At 53.0% G+C, this 14,248-nt stretch overlaps 1 protein-coding gene across 2 annotated transcripts in view; it reads right to left on the bottom strand.

The window, feature by feature from the left end:
* Window positions 1-14,248, bottom strand: part of SHISA6 (shisa family member 6) — a 161,620-nt gene that overhangs the window by 141,631 nt on the left and 5,741 nt on the right. For both annotated transcript variants that reach the window (XM_066565670.1, XM_066565671.1), the window contains exon 2: window positions 9,187-9,347. In XM_066565670.1, the coding sequence (XP_066421767.1) occupies window positions 9,187-9,347 (161 nt within the window). The remainder of the gene's footprint in view (window positions 1-9,186; window positions 9,348-14,248) is intronic.

Below are 14,248 nucleotides of genomic sequence, written 5' to 3'. Positions count from 1 at the left end.
GTACATTTTTGTGCAGTTTAAAGTGAAAATAACCCAGCTGGGGAGTAGAGGAAGCTGATAGTGATAGAGGCAGAGCATGGATTGAGTTGCAATATCTGGGCAGGGGTCCAGCAAGAGGGGAGGGGAGTTTGCTGATTCTGGCACACTCTAATGGAGCTCTGCTTGCAGCTCCTCACCTCTGTTTACACTCCATGGAGTGTGATAGGATCAGCAATCAGGAGCCAGGAGAGGCCCAGCACACACAATGTGCTCATAAAGATTTCATTCTTCACCGTGTCAAAAAGCAACTTTCTGGAGGCCAATTTAATTGTTGTCAATACCAGTTGCAAATTGGCCTTAACATTTTAAATTGATGTTTTCTGTAAACTGCCCTGATTAATGGAAGAAAAAGATTGTGTTTCTGCCTTTCTCCTGAAGATCTAATGGAGGTAACAAACAATAATTGATCTGGCAGGACACGGAGAGGCAAACAGGGAGGCTCAGACCTGCTACAGAAATGATTTTACCTGTCCACAGCTACAGAATGGCACAGCTCCTAGACACAGCTGTGGGCTGGCTTGGCTTTGCTCCTGAGGAAACTCTCAGCAGCTTTAACTGAAGTTCCTTAACTGCAGGCAGAGGAGGTTGGCTTTGGGGAAAGGCACTGAGAACCTGGAATGAGCCTGGATCCCCAGGGCTTTAGGGGGAGATTTTGGTAACCTGGAATGAGCCTGGATCCCCAGGGCTTTAGGGGGAGATTTTGGTAACCTGGAATGAGCCTGGATCCCCAGGGCTTTAGGGGGAGATTTTGGTAACCTGGAATGAACCTGGATCCCCTGGGCTTTGGGAAAAGGCATTGATCACCTGGAAGGAATCTGGATCCCTTGGGCTTTGGGGGAAGGCACTGATAATCCAGAATTAATCTGGATCCTCTAGGCTTTAGGGGAAGGTTCTGAGAACCTGGAATGAGCCTGGATCCCCCTGGCCTTTAGGAGAGGGCACTGATAAACCAGAGGGAATCTAGAATTCCCTTGGGTTTTGGGAAAGGCATTGATCACCTGGAATGAACTAGAACCCCTGGGCTTTAGAAAATATATTGATAACCTGGAAGGAATCTGGATCCCTTGAGCTTTGGGGGAAGGCACTGATAATCCAGAATTAATCTGGATCCTCTGGGCTTTAGGAGAAGCTTCTGATAACCTGGAGAGAATCTGGAATTCCCTGGGCTTTAGGGGAAGGTTTTGATAACCTGGAGGGAATCTGGATTCCCTGGGCTTTGGGAAAGGCACTGATCACCTGGAATGAACCTGGATCCCCTGGGCTTTGAGGGAAGACATTGATAACCTGAAGTAAATCTGGATTCCCTGGGCTTTGGGGGAAAGCACTGATAACCTGGAGTGAACCTGGATCCACTGAGCTTAAAAAAAAAATAAAATAAAGCTGTTGCCATAGTAACCCCCAGTTTGCAGATATCACCTGGCTGATAAGCACCCTGCTGGCCTTGAGGCTCTGGGCCTGCTCTGGGCCCAAGGAAGGCTCAATCCACCCAAACTCCTGGAGCAGGCACCTGGTGCTTGTCCCAGGGCTCTGGGTGCTGCTGCTGGGTGGCTCCTGCTGGTGTCATTTTCCTCCACCCCCTCCTCTGTTTCCCCACAACACACAGACTTTCTGAGTTATCCCTTCAATCGTTTTTTTCACATTTGTCACTTGTTAGCTGCTTTAGCACACGAGCCCCTGCCATCACTCACGGGGGATATTTGGGTGTGAGACACCTGAAATTACTGCAAATGTTGCTGCTCTCCAGCCCCTGCCGAGCTCACTGGCAGATAAATCTGCACTGGGGATGTTTTGTTGTCTCCTGTGCCGCAGTGGGGCAGATTTTAATCTTTTACACAGATTACCCTGAAACTGCCCAGCTCAGGGGAAGGGTCAGGAGAGCAGAACAAACCAATACCCAGAGGAGGCAGCTGGTGAGGCTGAGGGAGGCTCTGGGAGCCCAGGCTGTGTCCCTGGGCAGCCAAACCTCCCCCAGGTGAACACCCCCAACCCCTGGCAGCCCTGCAAGGGGGAGGCTGGGTGCCCGAAACAGCAAAGTTAGGGAAAGATAAACAAATAAATATTTGTAGCAGTCGCACAGATCCATCTGGAGCTGGGGCAGGTGAGGTGTCGGCACTCCAGCTCCTTCTCCTGCCTTTCCAATCCCTTCTCCTGAGTGCCTGGGGTCTAAAGCTGCTTGGGACAGCAGCCCCAAATGCCCAGGGACAGCAGCCCCAAATTCTCAGGGACAGCAGCCCCAAATGCCCAGGGAGGCTGGAAGCTCTGCCTGAGGACACAGGACTGGAGGAGCATCTCTCTGCAGCCATGGCCAAACTGAGGATCCTAAATCCTTCACCCCACAGAGCGGCTGGTGTCCAGTGTGAGGATCCTAAATCCCTCAGCCCACAGAGCAGAGCAGTGGTGTCCAAGGTGAGGATCCTAAATCCATCACCCCACAGAGTGGCTGGTGTCCAAAGTGAGGATCCTAAATCCCACGCCCCACAGAGCAGCTGCTGGCCAAGCTGAGGATCCTAAATCCCTCACCCCACAGAGCAGAGAAGTGGTGTCCAAAGTGAGGATCCTAAATCCCACACCCCACAGCACAGCTGGTGTCCAAGGTGAGGATCCTAAATCCCTCACCTCACAGAAAATCTGGTGTCCAAAGTGAGGATCCTAAATCCCACGCCCCACAGTGCAGCTGGTGTCCAAGGTGAGGTTCCTAAATCCTCCACAGAGCAGAGCAGTGGTGTCCAGGGTGAGGATCCTAAATCCCTCAGCCCACAGAGCAGAGCAGTGGTGTCCAGGGTGAGGATCCTAAATCACCCCACAGAGCAGAGCAGTGGTGTCCAAGGTGAGGATCCCAAATCCTCCACAGAGCAGAGCAGTGGTGTCCAAGGTGAGGATCCCAAATCCTCCACAGAGCAGAGCAGTGGTGTCCAAGGTGAGGATCCTAAATCACCCCATAGAGCAGAGCCGTGGTGTCCAAGGTGAGGATCCCAAATCCTCCACAGAGCAGAGCAGTTTTGCCCTCTCAGCCCCCCCACCCTCTGGGATCCTCCCCTTGGCAATGACATTTCAGGACACCGCGCATTCCTTCCCCTGGGAATGTTCTGAGGAAGGAGCTCTGGCGTTTTGGGGCGGCCCAGAACAGGCATCATTAACCCTTTGGGGGTTTCCTGGGAGGCACTGGGGCTCCCCATGCCAGGGATGCGCTGGCAGGAGCACAAATGGAGCAGCTCTGACTCGCCCCAGCTCCCACAAACCCTCCCAGTTCCAAAGCTGCTCCTGTTCCTCTCCTGTCAAATGCCGGGAAATGGCAAGAGGAGCACGGAGACAGCAGAGCCCCGTTCCTGGAACATTCTGGGCATTTTCCAGGTGCTTTCCCTCATTCCTCACCCACCCGCACCTTGAGCAGTTTCTCACACCAAGCGCAGGGGCTGGAAAGGGCCAGGGATCGTTTTCCACCTGCTTTGTATTGCCCTGAGCAGCTGAGAACGACAGCACAGAGTGCGAGCAGCAGGGGCTGGGAGCCTCGCACACATTCCACACACAGACCCTGGCAAATCGATCCCAGCAGTGCTGGGGATCGGGGGAGAAGCTGGATGATTCCAGCAAGGAGGAGAGGAGGGGTTTGGAGCAGAGCCCAGCCGGTCTGGGGGAAGGGAGAGAGCAGAAGGGGGAAAGAGGGATGAGGGCAAGGCACTGAAACCCTGGGGGAAGCTGGGCCACCCGGGGTTTAGGAAAGGCAGTGATCACCTGGAATAAACCTGGGTCACCTGGGCTTTAGGGAAGGCACTGAGAGCCTGGAGGGAATCTGGAATTCCCTGGGCCTTGGGGAAGGCATTGATGAGCTGGAGGGAATCTGGAATTCCCTGGGCCTTGGGGAAGGCAGTGAGAACCTGGAGGGAATCTGGAATTCCCTGGGCTTTGGGGGAAGGCATTGATGGGCTGGAGGGAATCTGGAATTCCCTGGGCTTTGGGGGAAGGCATTGATGAGCTGGAGGGAATCTGGAATTCCCTGGGCTTTGGGGGAAGGCAGTGAGAGCCTGGAGGGAATCTGGAATTCCCTGGGCTTTATGGGCAGGTTCTGATAACCTGGATCCCCTGGGGTTTTAGGAAAGACACTGATAACCCAGAATGAACCTGGATCACCTGGGCTTTAGGAAATGCACTGATAACCTGGAATGAATCTGGATCTCCTGGGCTTTAGGGGAAGGCACTGAAAACCTGGAGGAAATTTGGACCTCCTGGGCTCTAGGGGAAGGTTCTGGACCTGGATCCCCTTGGGCTTTGGGGGAAGGCACTGATGAACCAGAATGAACCTGAATCCCCAGGGCTTTGGGAGAAGCTTCTCATAACGTAGATCCTCTGAGTTTTGGGGGAAGGTTCTGATAAATCAGAGGGAAGCTGCATCCCCTGGGCTTTGGGGGAAGGCACTGATAAACCAGAATGAACCTGCATCCCCTGGGCTTTAGGAAAGGGCAGAGCCCTGCTGAGCCTGTGGGGAGCAGGCCCAGGGGCACAGAGCCCCTTCCCCATGTGCTGCTCAGGCTGGAAGCGCTCCCCACGCTGCCCTGGGCTCTCCTGGAGATGTTTGCCACAATTCCCATGAAGATTTAAGGCCTGCCCTGCATTTGTTCACGTTCAGAAGGAGCTCAGAATGCGCCTCTGGGTGCGAGGCACTGCTGAAAGCAGCACTTTGAATGCCTCCATCTCTGGAACATCCTGACTCAAGCTGCTCATTAAAAGCCTTCCCCAGATAGATCAGGCTAATCAGAGCCCTGGCCTGTGCTGTTTGCTGCATTCCAAGTGGGGATCCTGGCCACGAGCTCTTCTCCACACCTGCTGCAGGTCCCAGCACAGGTGAGGAGCAGATTTTAACCCTGGGCAAAGTGTCCTGTGCTCAGCCCTCCCCTGGCACCTCTGGGGCTGGATCCAGAACAGTGCATTCCCTGGACCCAGAGAAATGCATCCCCTGGATCCAGAGCAGTGCATCCCCTGGACCCAGAGAAATGCATCCCTGGATCCAGAGCAATGCATCCCTGGATCTGGACCAGTGCAGAGGCAATGGGATATTCTGAGAATGGAGAGGCCAACTGAATATACAGAATATAAATCTAGGCCAGAGTCTTGTGGTGGTGTTTGAGGGTCCTCAGGATGAGGGAAGAGATGAGAATCTTGACTCCATGTTTCAGAAGACTGATACATTATATTATATTAATTATATTATATTACTACACTAAAGAAAGAGAAAGGAGACATCAGAAGGATAGAAAAGAAATGATAATAAAAACCTGTGACTGACCAGAGTCCTGACACAGCTGGACTGGGATTGGTCATTAAGTCAACACAATTCACATGGAAGCAATCAAAGATGCACCTGCTGGTGAACCATCTCCAGCCCACATTCCAAGCAATCTGATATTCACTGTTTACATTTGTTTTCTGAGGCTTCACAGCTTCCCAGGAGAAAAATCCTGGCGAAAGGATTTTCATAAAATCTGTCAGTGACCCCAAACTGTGTGCCACACACAGCCTGAACCCCAACCACCCCAAACTGTGCCCACAGGGCATCCCTGGCAGTGCCCAAGGCCAGGCTGGACACTGGGGCTGGGAGCACCTGGGACAGTGGGAGGTGTCCCTGGGACAGTGGGAGGTGTCCCTGGGACAGTGGGAGGTGTCCCTGGACAGTGGGAGGTGTCCCTGCCATGGCAGGGGTGGAGTGAGATGAACTTTGAGGTCCCTTCCACCCCAAACCCCTCTGGTTCTCCCCGAGGTGCTCATCAGTGGATTTTCACCTGTGGGTGCAGATGAGCCCCACTGGGTGCCCTGCAGGGACAGCACCTGTGTCCCTTGTCCCTGTCCCTCCTGGAGCTGGCAGTGACCGTGGCACTGAGCTGGGGACACCCTGCAGCCCCAGGGGTGGCACGTGCCACACTCCCTGTCATCCTCTGCCCCTGCACCCCTGGCAGTGCCCAGGGCCAGGCTGGACACTGGGGCTGGGAGCACCTGGGACAGTGGGAGGTGTCCCGGGGATATGGGAAGGTGTCCCTGGGACGGTGGGAGGCGTCCCTGGGACAGGGGAAGGTGTCCTTGGGACAATGGGAGGTGTCCCTGCCATGGCAGGGGTGGGACAGGAGCTTTGCCAGGTCCCTCCCAGCCCAAACCAGCCTGGAATTCCTCTGGAGCAGCAGTGGGATGTGGACTCCTCTCTGTGCCCCCAGCAGGACCTGCCCAGGCTGCCCTGCTGGGCCCTGCAGCTCAGGCACAGCCAGCTCCGTTTGTCACTGTCACCACAACCATCCTGCCCACGGACACCAGGGCAGCCTCACAGAAAATGAAGCCAAGGTTTATTTAGCAGGACTTAGGGGCACCCTTCCAATTATAAGTTGGGAAGCAGAAGCTCCAAGTCAAACAAGCACCAGGCTCCATCAGCCCCCGTGCAAGGAGGACAAACCTTCCTGGCTGCTTCTCTCTCCTGCTCTGGGCTCCTCAGTGAGCCACAGCCACCAGCCCTGTGCTGCTTTCCAGCCCTACAGCTCTGGGCTCCTGGAGCCAATTTGCAGCCCCAGTGAGCAGTGCCTTGCCTGGATCCTGCTATTCCATATTGCTGCCTCTTTTTCCTCCAGCTCTCCCTATTACCTTCTTTTTTTTTTTTTTTTTTTAATTTTATTTTCCCTCTTCTTCCCCTTGTTCCCAAAAACAAGCATTGCTGATTTTTTTTCTCCACACCAGGGCTGACCAGCTCTATTCTATTTAAGATAGAACACATCCTTGTTTCCCATACTTGTTTTCCTCTTTTTCCTCAGCTCTCCCCATTTCCTTTTTTTTTTTTCCTTTTGAATTTTCTTTTTCCCTTTATTCCCCTTGTCCCCCAAAACCAAGCATTGCTGATTTTCTACTCCACACCAGGGCTGACCAGCTTTATTCTATTTAAGCTAGAACACGTACTCGTTTCCAAAGTTTTGCTTCTTCCCAACTGGAAGATTTTACCATCCACTCACACAATTTCCTAATCCCAGCAATAATCTGAAATTTAGCTCATAACTGAGCACAGACACCTCAGGCATTGCCCTGCTCTGACCATAAAACATCACAAGCAAACATTACCTGTAAAGCTGTTTCATGAGCTGTGATCTCTGTGAGTGATCAGCTCTGTCTGCTGGGATCTGTGAGCTGATGGTGGCCCCAGCTGAGCCAGGAACGAGTTCTTTGGGGCAATTCTCCCTTCCCAGCTGTGCCAGGGGCTGCTGAGGGCTCAGTCCAGCTGAGCTGTGCTGGCAGAGCTCCCCTTGGTGCCTTTGGGGATTTCTCCTTTTCCTGCACTCCCTGCGATGGCTTTTCCCCCTCACACAGCCCAGCAAACATCATCCAAGCAGGGGCTGGGTGCTGCTCACATCCTGCCTGTCCCTTCCTGGCCTCTTGTCCCCATCCTCAGGCAGGGCCAGCAGCTCCTGCCCGGGTGCTGTCACTCTGCAAGGTCTCTAATTCCCATTTATTTGGCATTTTCCTGCTTGCTAATTAACTTTTTCTGTTAGTCCAACCACATCATAAGGTGTGATCTGCTCACAGCTCTGTGCTCTGGTCCTTCCCTGCCTCATTCTGCCCCAGAAAGTCTCAAAAACCCCTTGGGATCCTTAGATAACAGGCAGGGGTCCTGCAATCAGCATTTCCCCCCAGACCTTCCCATTTATCTCCTCTCAGGTTTGCAGAGCCTGAGCACAGCCCCTAAGCCAGACCTGCAGCACCCAGCTGGTGCCTCCAGCTGCCAGCCAGGAATTCCTGCTGCCCTTTGCTTCTGCATCCGTGTGCCCTGAGCAGCAGGAGCCAGGCAGGAGACACAGAGCCTCCAGAAGGAGCTAGGGGCATAAAATCCCAGCATTATTCCAGAAAGAGTTAATGGCACAAAATCCCAGCATTATTCCAGAAAGAGTTAATGGCACAGAATCCCAGCATTATTCCAGAAAGAGTTAATGGCACAGAATTCCAGCATTATTCCAGAAGGAGCTAATGGCATAAAATCCCAGCATTATTCCAGAATGTGCTATAATGGCACAGAATCCCAGCATTATTCCAGAAGGTGTCAATGGCACAGAATCCCAGCATTATTCCAGAATGTGCTATAATGGCACAGAATTCCAGAATTATCCCAGAAGGTGTCAATGGCATAAAATCCCAGCATTATTCCAGAAGGAGCTAATGGCATAAAATCCCAGCATTATTCCAGAATGTGCTATAATGGCACAGAATCCCAGCGTTACTGAGGCTGGAAAAGGCCTCCAGGAGGATTGAGTCCACTCTGTTCCCCATCCCCACCCTGTCCCCAGCCCAGAGCACTCAGTGCCACCTCCAGGTGGGTGACACCTCCAGGGATGGGCTCTCCAACCCTCCCTGGGCATTTCCAATCCCTGAGCCCCCTTTCCATGGGGAAATTCCTGCTGTGCCCACCCTGAGCTGCCCTGGCCCAGCCTGAGGCCGTTCCCTCTGCTCCTGTCCCTGTTCCCTGGAGCAGAGCCCGACCTGGGGCTGTCCCCTCCTGTCAGGAGCTGGGCAGAGCCAGAATTGCCCCCCGATCCCCCTTTTCTGCAGGCTGAGCCCCTTCCCAGCTCCCTGAGCCCTCAGGACTCATTCTCTGGACCCCTGTCACCCTGAGGGTGATGTCCCAGCTGTCCCTGCTCACTGGCCATAATCCCTCACTCCTCGTGTACCCAAGTGTGGTATTTGCTTCCTCCCAGGATGAAGGAGGAATTGAGAATCTGACTCCATGTTCTTAGAAGGCATTATATTATATTATATTATATTATATTATATTATATTATATTATATTATATTATATTATATTATATTATATTATATTATATTATATTATATTATATTATATCTATACTAAAGAACAGAGAAAGGACCTCACAGAAGGTTTAACAAGATATTAATGAAAAACCTGTGATTTGTCACAGCCCCGACACAGCTGGACTGTGATTGGTCATTAAGTAAAAACAATTCACCTGTTGGATAAACAATCTCCAAACCACATTCCAAAGCGGCAAAACACAGGAGAAGCACTCAGATAATTTTTGTTTTCATTTCTCTCTGAGGGTTCTCAGCTTCCCAGGAAGAAACTCCTGGGCAAAGGGGTTTTTCAGGAAATGTGACAGAGGGAGCAGCACTTACCTGGGTTGCTCTTGGAGGTGCGTACTGGTGTGTACTGGTTTTTGGAGGAGGTCCTGACTGGGGTGTTCTCTTTGGGGGAGGTATCTATGGCCGAGATTGTCTCTCTTTCACAGTGTCCGATTGGGATTGGTCCCTGCTGCCTTAGGATGTCGGCCAGAGCCCTGGGGAGACAGGAAAAAAAAAGGGGGGGAAAATGTATTTTAACACAGCTAGAATTCAGTATTTCAGAATAGAATAGAATAGAGTTCAGTGTTTGTACTTGTGAATCCAAAGCAGCTGGGTTCATACCATAAACAGAGAAAAAAAAATGCGACAAAAGCAGTAATAATAAAATATAAAAATACGGCTTAAAAGCTCTGTTTCTTTCTGTGTATCTGCTGCAAGGATTTCCAGGCTTGCCTGGCTATTGTTTGGTATCTCATCTGCCCTCTCTAATTCACTTCAGCCCTGGGTTATGGTGCCTCTCCATCATCACAAACTGCTCCTGGCACACGGAGCCTCCGTCAGGAGCCCCTGCTGGCCCCAGCCCTGGCACCTCCTCACAGTGACACCAAAACCCCCCTGCCCAAGCCAAACTCCCTTAAAACTGACTGAGACCAGGATCTCCCCACCCTGAAATCCCTGCTCAAACAAAGCTCCAACCCCAGCAGTGCTGGAAGTGGTTTTTAAAGGAGAACCACGAGGCAGAAAAATGGATTAACCAGCTTGCAGGGCTTGATGTCAGCACAGCTCTGAGCCTACCTTGGGCTCTGTGCTCAGCAGGGATTGCTTGCATGGCTGAGCTCTCCCTGCCATTCCCAGGGAAAAGCAATGGCACCCAGTGCAGCTGCAGCCAATGGTTTCCCCTTGGATACTCCAAGGTTTTTCCCTCTGTGAAAAGCAATGGCACCCAGTGCAGCTGCAGCCAATGGTTTCCCCTTGGATACTCCAAGGTTTTTCACCTCTGTGAAAATCAAGGGCACCCAGTGCAGCTGCAGCCAATGGTTTCTCCATGGATCCTCCAAGGTTTTTCCCCTCTGTGAGTATCATGGACACATGAAGTGCCCTGATTTTCCTGGGGCAGCCCCAGTTCTCTGCTGGGCTCAGGCTTTGCAGTCAGGGAGAAGGTGAAGCTGCAGGGCTGGGAGGGACCAGCTCGCCTTGCCCCTCTAAGCCAGCCCAGAACCCTCAATGTCCTGCTGTCCTCCCCACAGCCTTTTTGGCTGTATTGTCCCACTTTCCCCATTCCCAGATTGCCAACACCAATTAACAGTGTGAGTGTTAATTGGGGAGTGTTCAGGGACATGGGTGTCCCTCCTGCTGTCACCAGGGCAGCTCTGGTGGCAGCTCCAGCAGGCTGGGAGGGAAATGAGGGAAATGGGGCTGGGCTGAGGGGTCTGGGGGTGCTGGATGGGAAGAGCAGTGTTCTGTTCCCAGCAGTGCAGGGGCTGCACCTCAAAACTTCACTGATTCACCTTCTGAAAATCCCCTCTCGTGCAGACCTCAACAAGGGGGTGCTAGAAAACAGAATTTCCTGCTCCAAGTCCCCGTGAGTTTGGGGAGGAGTGGAAGGAGAGTGACCAAATGGGTCTGGCAGAGCTGGGAAGGGAGCAGTGCCTGGCTGAGCTGCAGCTGCTAAAAGCAGAGCACGGATGGAGCTGGTGGCAGAACTCCAATCACTCCAGCACAGCCAGGATTTCACTACCAAAAAAAGCCAGGTTAAAGACTCCCCTATGCTCTGTTAGTGACTGGGAAAGAAAGAGGCAGTTATTGCAGGAGATGCATTTATCCAGCCTGGAGCCAGCTCACCTGGAAGGGACAGCTCTCTCTGAGGGACAGCACTTGGGTCCCAGCCACTGCCACAGAGAGCAGCTGTGCATTATCCACGGCCTGGCTGCTGCCCCCACACCTGCTCCGTGCCCTGGGCAGCTCCAGATGCTGAGCACACCTGGGGCTGGCCTTTCCTGGGGCATTCCCGTGTTCCAGACCCTGCCAGCTGGGTCCTGTGTGCCCAGGGCTGGACATTCCTGGGATATTCCCCCTTTCCTGGGGCATTCCCATATTCCAGACCCTTCCAGCTGGGTCCTGTGTGCCCAGGGCTGGACATTCCTGGGATATTCCCCCTTTCCTGGGGCATTCCCGTGTTCCAGACCCTGCCAGCTGGGTCCTGTGTGCCCAGGGCTGGACATTCCTGGGAAATTCCCCCTTTCCTGGGGCATTCCCATATTCCAGACCCTTCCAGCTGGGTCCTGTGTGCCCAGGGATGGCCAGTGCTGGGACATTCCCCCATTCCTGGGGCATTCCCATATTCCAGACTCTTCCAGCTGGGTCCTGTGTGCCCAGGGCTGGACATTCCTGGGATATTCCCCCTTTCCTGGGGCATTCCCATATTCCAGACCCTTCCAGCTGGGTCCTGTGTGCCCAGGGATGGCCTCTTCTGGGACATTCCCACATTCCTGGGGCATTCCCACATTGCAGGGGCTGCCAGCCATGTCCTGTGTGCTCAAGGCTGGACAGTCCTGGGACATTTGTGCCCAGGGCATTCCCACATTCCTGGGACATTCCCACACTGCAGGGGCTGCCAGGCAGGTCCTGCATGCCCAGGCCTGGCCAGTCCTGGGAGGTTCCTGGTGTAGGCACAGAGTTTGGGGCAATTGGGAGTCCCTAACTGGCTACACCTGGGCAGGACAGGTGAGCAGTGTTGAGGGTAATGAGACCTGGAGTGCCCAGGTGTGCTGAGCAACCACAGAGGGAACAGAGGGCACACAGGGGCAGTGCCTGTGGCATGAAGAGTGTGAAAGGCTGGACTGTAGAACAATAAAAGGCTGCAGATGCATGAAGATTTCTTTGGTGTTAGTTGTGCCTGAACCAGCTTCCCAACAGGTTCCCACATTCCTGGCGCTGCCAGCCAGGTTCTGTGTGCCCAGGGCACACAGGAAAAATCAGATGTCTCCTGGGAAATCTGAATGCCAAACACAATTTGGGAAGTTCCAGGAATTTAATCCGGCTCTAAAGAAAACCACTTCACACAGCTGACCCCAGTGTCCAACCTGGATAATCTCTGGCTGCTGCTGTGATGTGGGCAAGGCATTGCCAGCAGTGACTGAGCCCAGAATGGGTGACACCAAACGGGTGACACCAAATGGGTGACACCAGTTCCTCTGCACACAGCGAGCCTGAAGAGAACAAAGCTGTCACGTAAAGATTTGCTGATTAAAAGCTTAAAAGGAACCTTTCCAAGGGGTGTTTCTCTGCAGAGAGATGTCACCCTGAGCACAAAGTGTCCTCAGCAGGGGCAGGACATGGCCAGGCTGCTGGGGACAGTGGGTGGCAGGAGAAGATTGGTGCCCCCAGGTGCTCGAGGCTCGGGCTGGCTGCGGGGGGGAGCCGCCCCTGGGACCCCCAGCTCCCACCTGCACCCACCCAGCTCCAGCCCCTGCTCCTCCCAGGACAATGGGGAGGCTCCCTGGAAGAAGACGAACCCAGGAGAGGCACCAGGGCTGCTGGGGCAGGCAGGGAGCTGTGCAGGACAGGGACAGAGCACAGAAAGGAGGGAAAATCAAACCAGCAGCTCTTGCTGGGTGTGCACGGCTGTGGGGATGATGCTGTGCTGGCCCAGCTCTGTCCTGCTCTGTTTGTGCTGTGCATCCCCAGGCACAAACACAGAGAGAGCGCCCAGGGCTCACACAGTGCACCTGGGCAAGGGTGGAGCAGAGGGGCTCTGGGTTCACACCAAATCCCCTGCTCTGAGCACAGCTCTGGGGCTCTGAACTCACTGAGCAAAGCTGAGCTTGCTCTGAAGAGCCCTCACGACAAAGGAGGTTGTGGTGAGAGCACAGACCAGCCCAGCATTTATTGTGGAAGGAGATATCTGAGCCCTCCAAGCACACAGATCTGAGGAGGCACAGCCCAGCATTTATTGTGGCAGAATTCTGTGTTTATCCACCTGGGGAAGGAGATATCTGAGCCCTCCAAGCACACAGATCTGAGGAGGCACAGCCCAACATTTATTGTGGCAGAATTCTGTGTTTATCCACCTGGGGAAGGAGATATCTGAGCCCTCCAAGCACACAGATCTGAGGAGGCACAGCCCAGAATTTATTGTGGCAGAATTCTGTGTTTATCCACCTGGGGGAGGAGATATCTGAGCCCTCCAAGCAGGGCACACGCAGATCTGAGGAGGCACAGCCAGCCCATGTGAGTGGGGGCAAAGGCAAGCAGACGTGCCCTGATCTCATCTGCCCCAGAAAGTTCAGATCTTGTGTGAAACAGAAATTTTAAAAGGCGTCTGATCTCCAAAGGCACAGAGATCAACTGCTACTTAAGGATATAAGAGATTACAAAACTGAAAGGAATGGAAGTTCAGAGCTACACTGGATTCCCTCGACACCTCATGACGAAGTTGGACTAACCGAAAAAGTTAATTAGCAAGCAGGAAAATGCCAAATAAATGGGAATTAGAGACACTGAGCTGGTTTGGTGGAGGCAGCATGGTTCCTGAGCCTGGCCTCTCGTAATGGGAGAAGTTCAAAGGGAAAGGAGAAGCCCAGAAGCATCCAGAGGATGTCAGTGGCCAGGCAGCCTCTGTGCTCCCACAGAGCCAATGTCTTCATAAAATAGACTCAGAGAGGAAAACACAGCAGAAAAACCCAATTATCAAACTGCAAACCACAGCCAGAGCTCCAGACTGGAGCTTTCCCAGTGCATGGAAATCAAACAAAAGGAAAAAGGCTTTGTACAGGTACAGGCACCCAGAGACACACACCTGGCCTGGGTTTGGGTCTGCATCATGGGACCATTGACCCTGCACAAGGACAAGATCCAGGTGTTGTCCCTGCTCAGGAGTGACCCCAAACCCAGCCAGGTGCAGGGTTGGTGTGAAACAGAACCAGTCCTAGGAACTTGTCTGAGGTCACAGGGGAGGTGCCCCTGCTGGTGGCAGGGGGTGGAACGAGGGGATTATTGTATTGTAAACAATACAATAGAGAGATTTGATGCACAAGTAAAATCTATTTAATTAACCAATAATAGATATAATAATAATAATAATCTTTAAGGTTCCTTCCAACCCTGTCCATTCTGT

Source organism: Molothrus aeneus, chromosome 25 (genome assembly GCF_037042795.1).
Source record: "Molothrus aeneus isolate 106 chromosome 25, BPBGC_Maene_1.0, whole genome shotgun sequence".
Classification (NCBI taxonomy): domain Eukaryota; kingdom Metazoa; phylum Chordata; class Aves; order Passeriformes; family Icteridae; genus Molothrus; species Molothrus aeneus.
The sequence above is the reverse complement of the archived record's forward strand: the minus strand, read 5'-3'. Positions and strand labels throughout refer to the sequence as shown.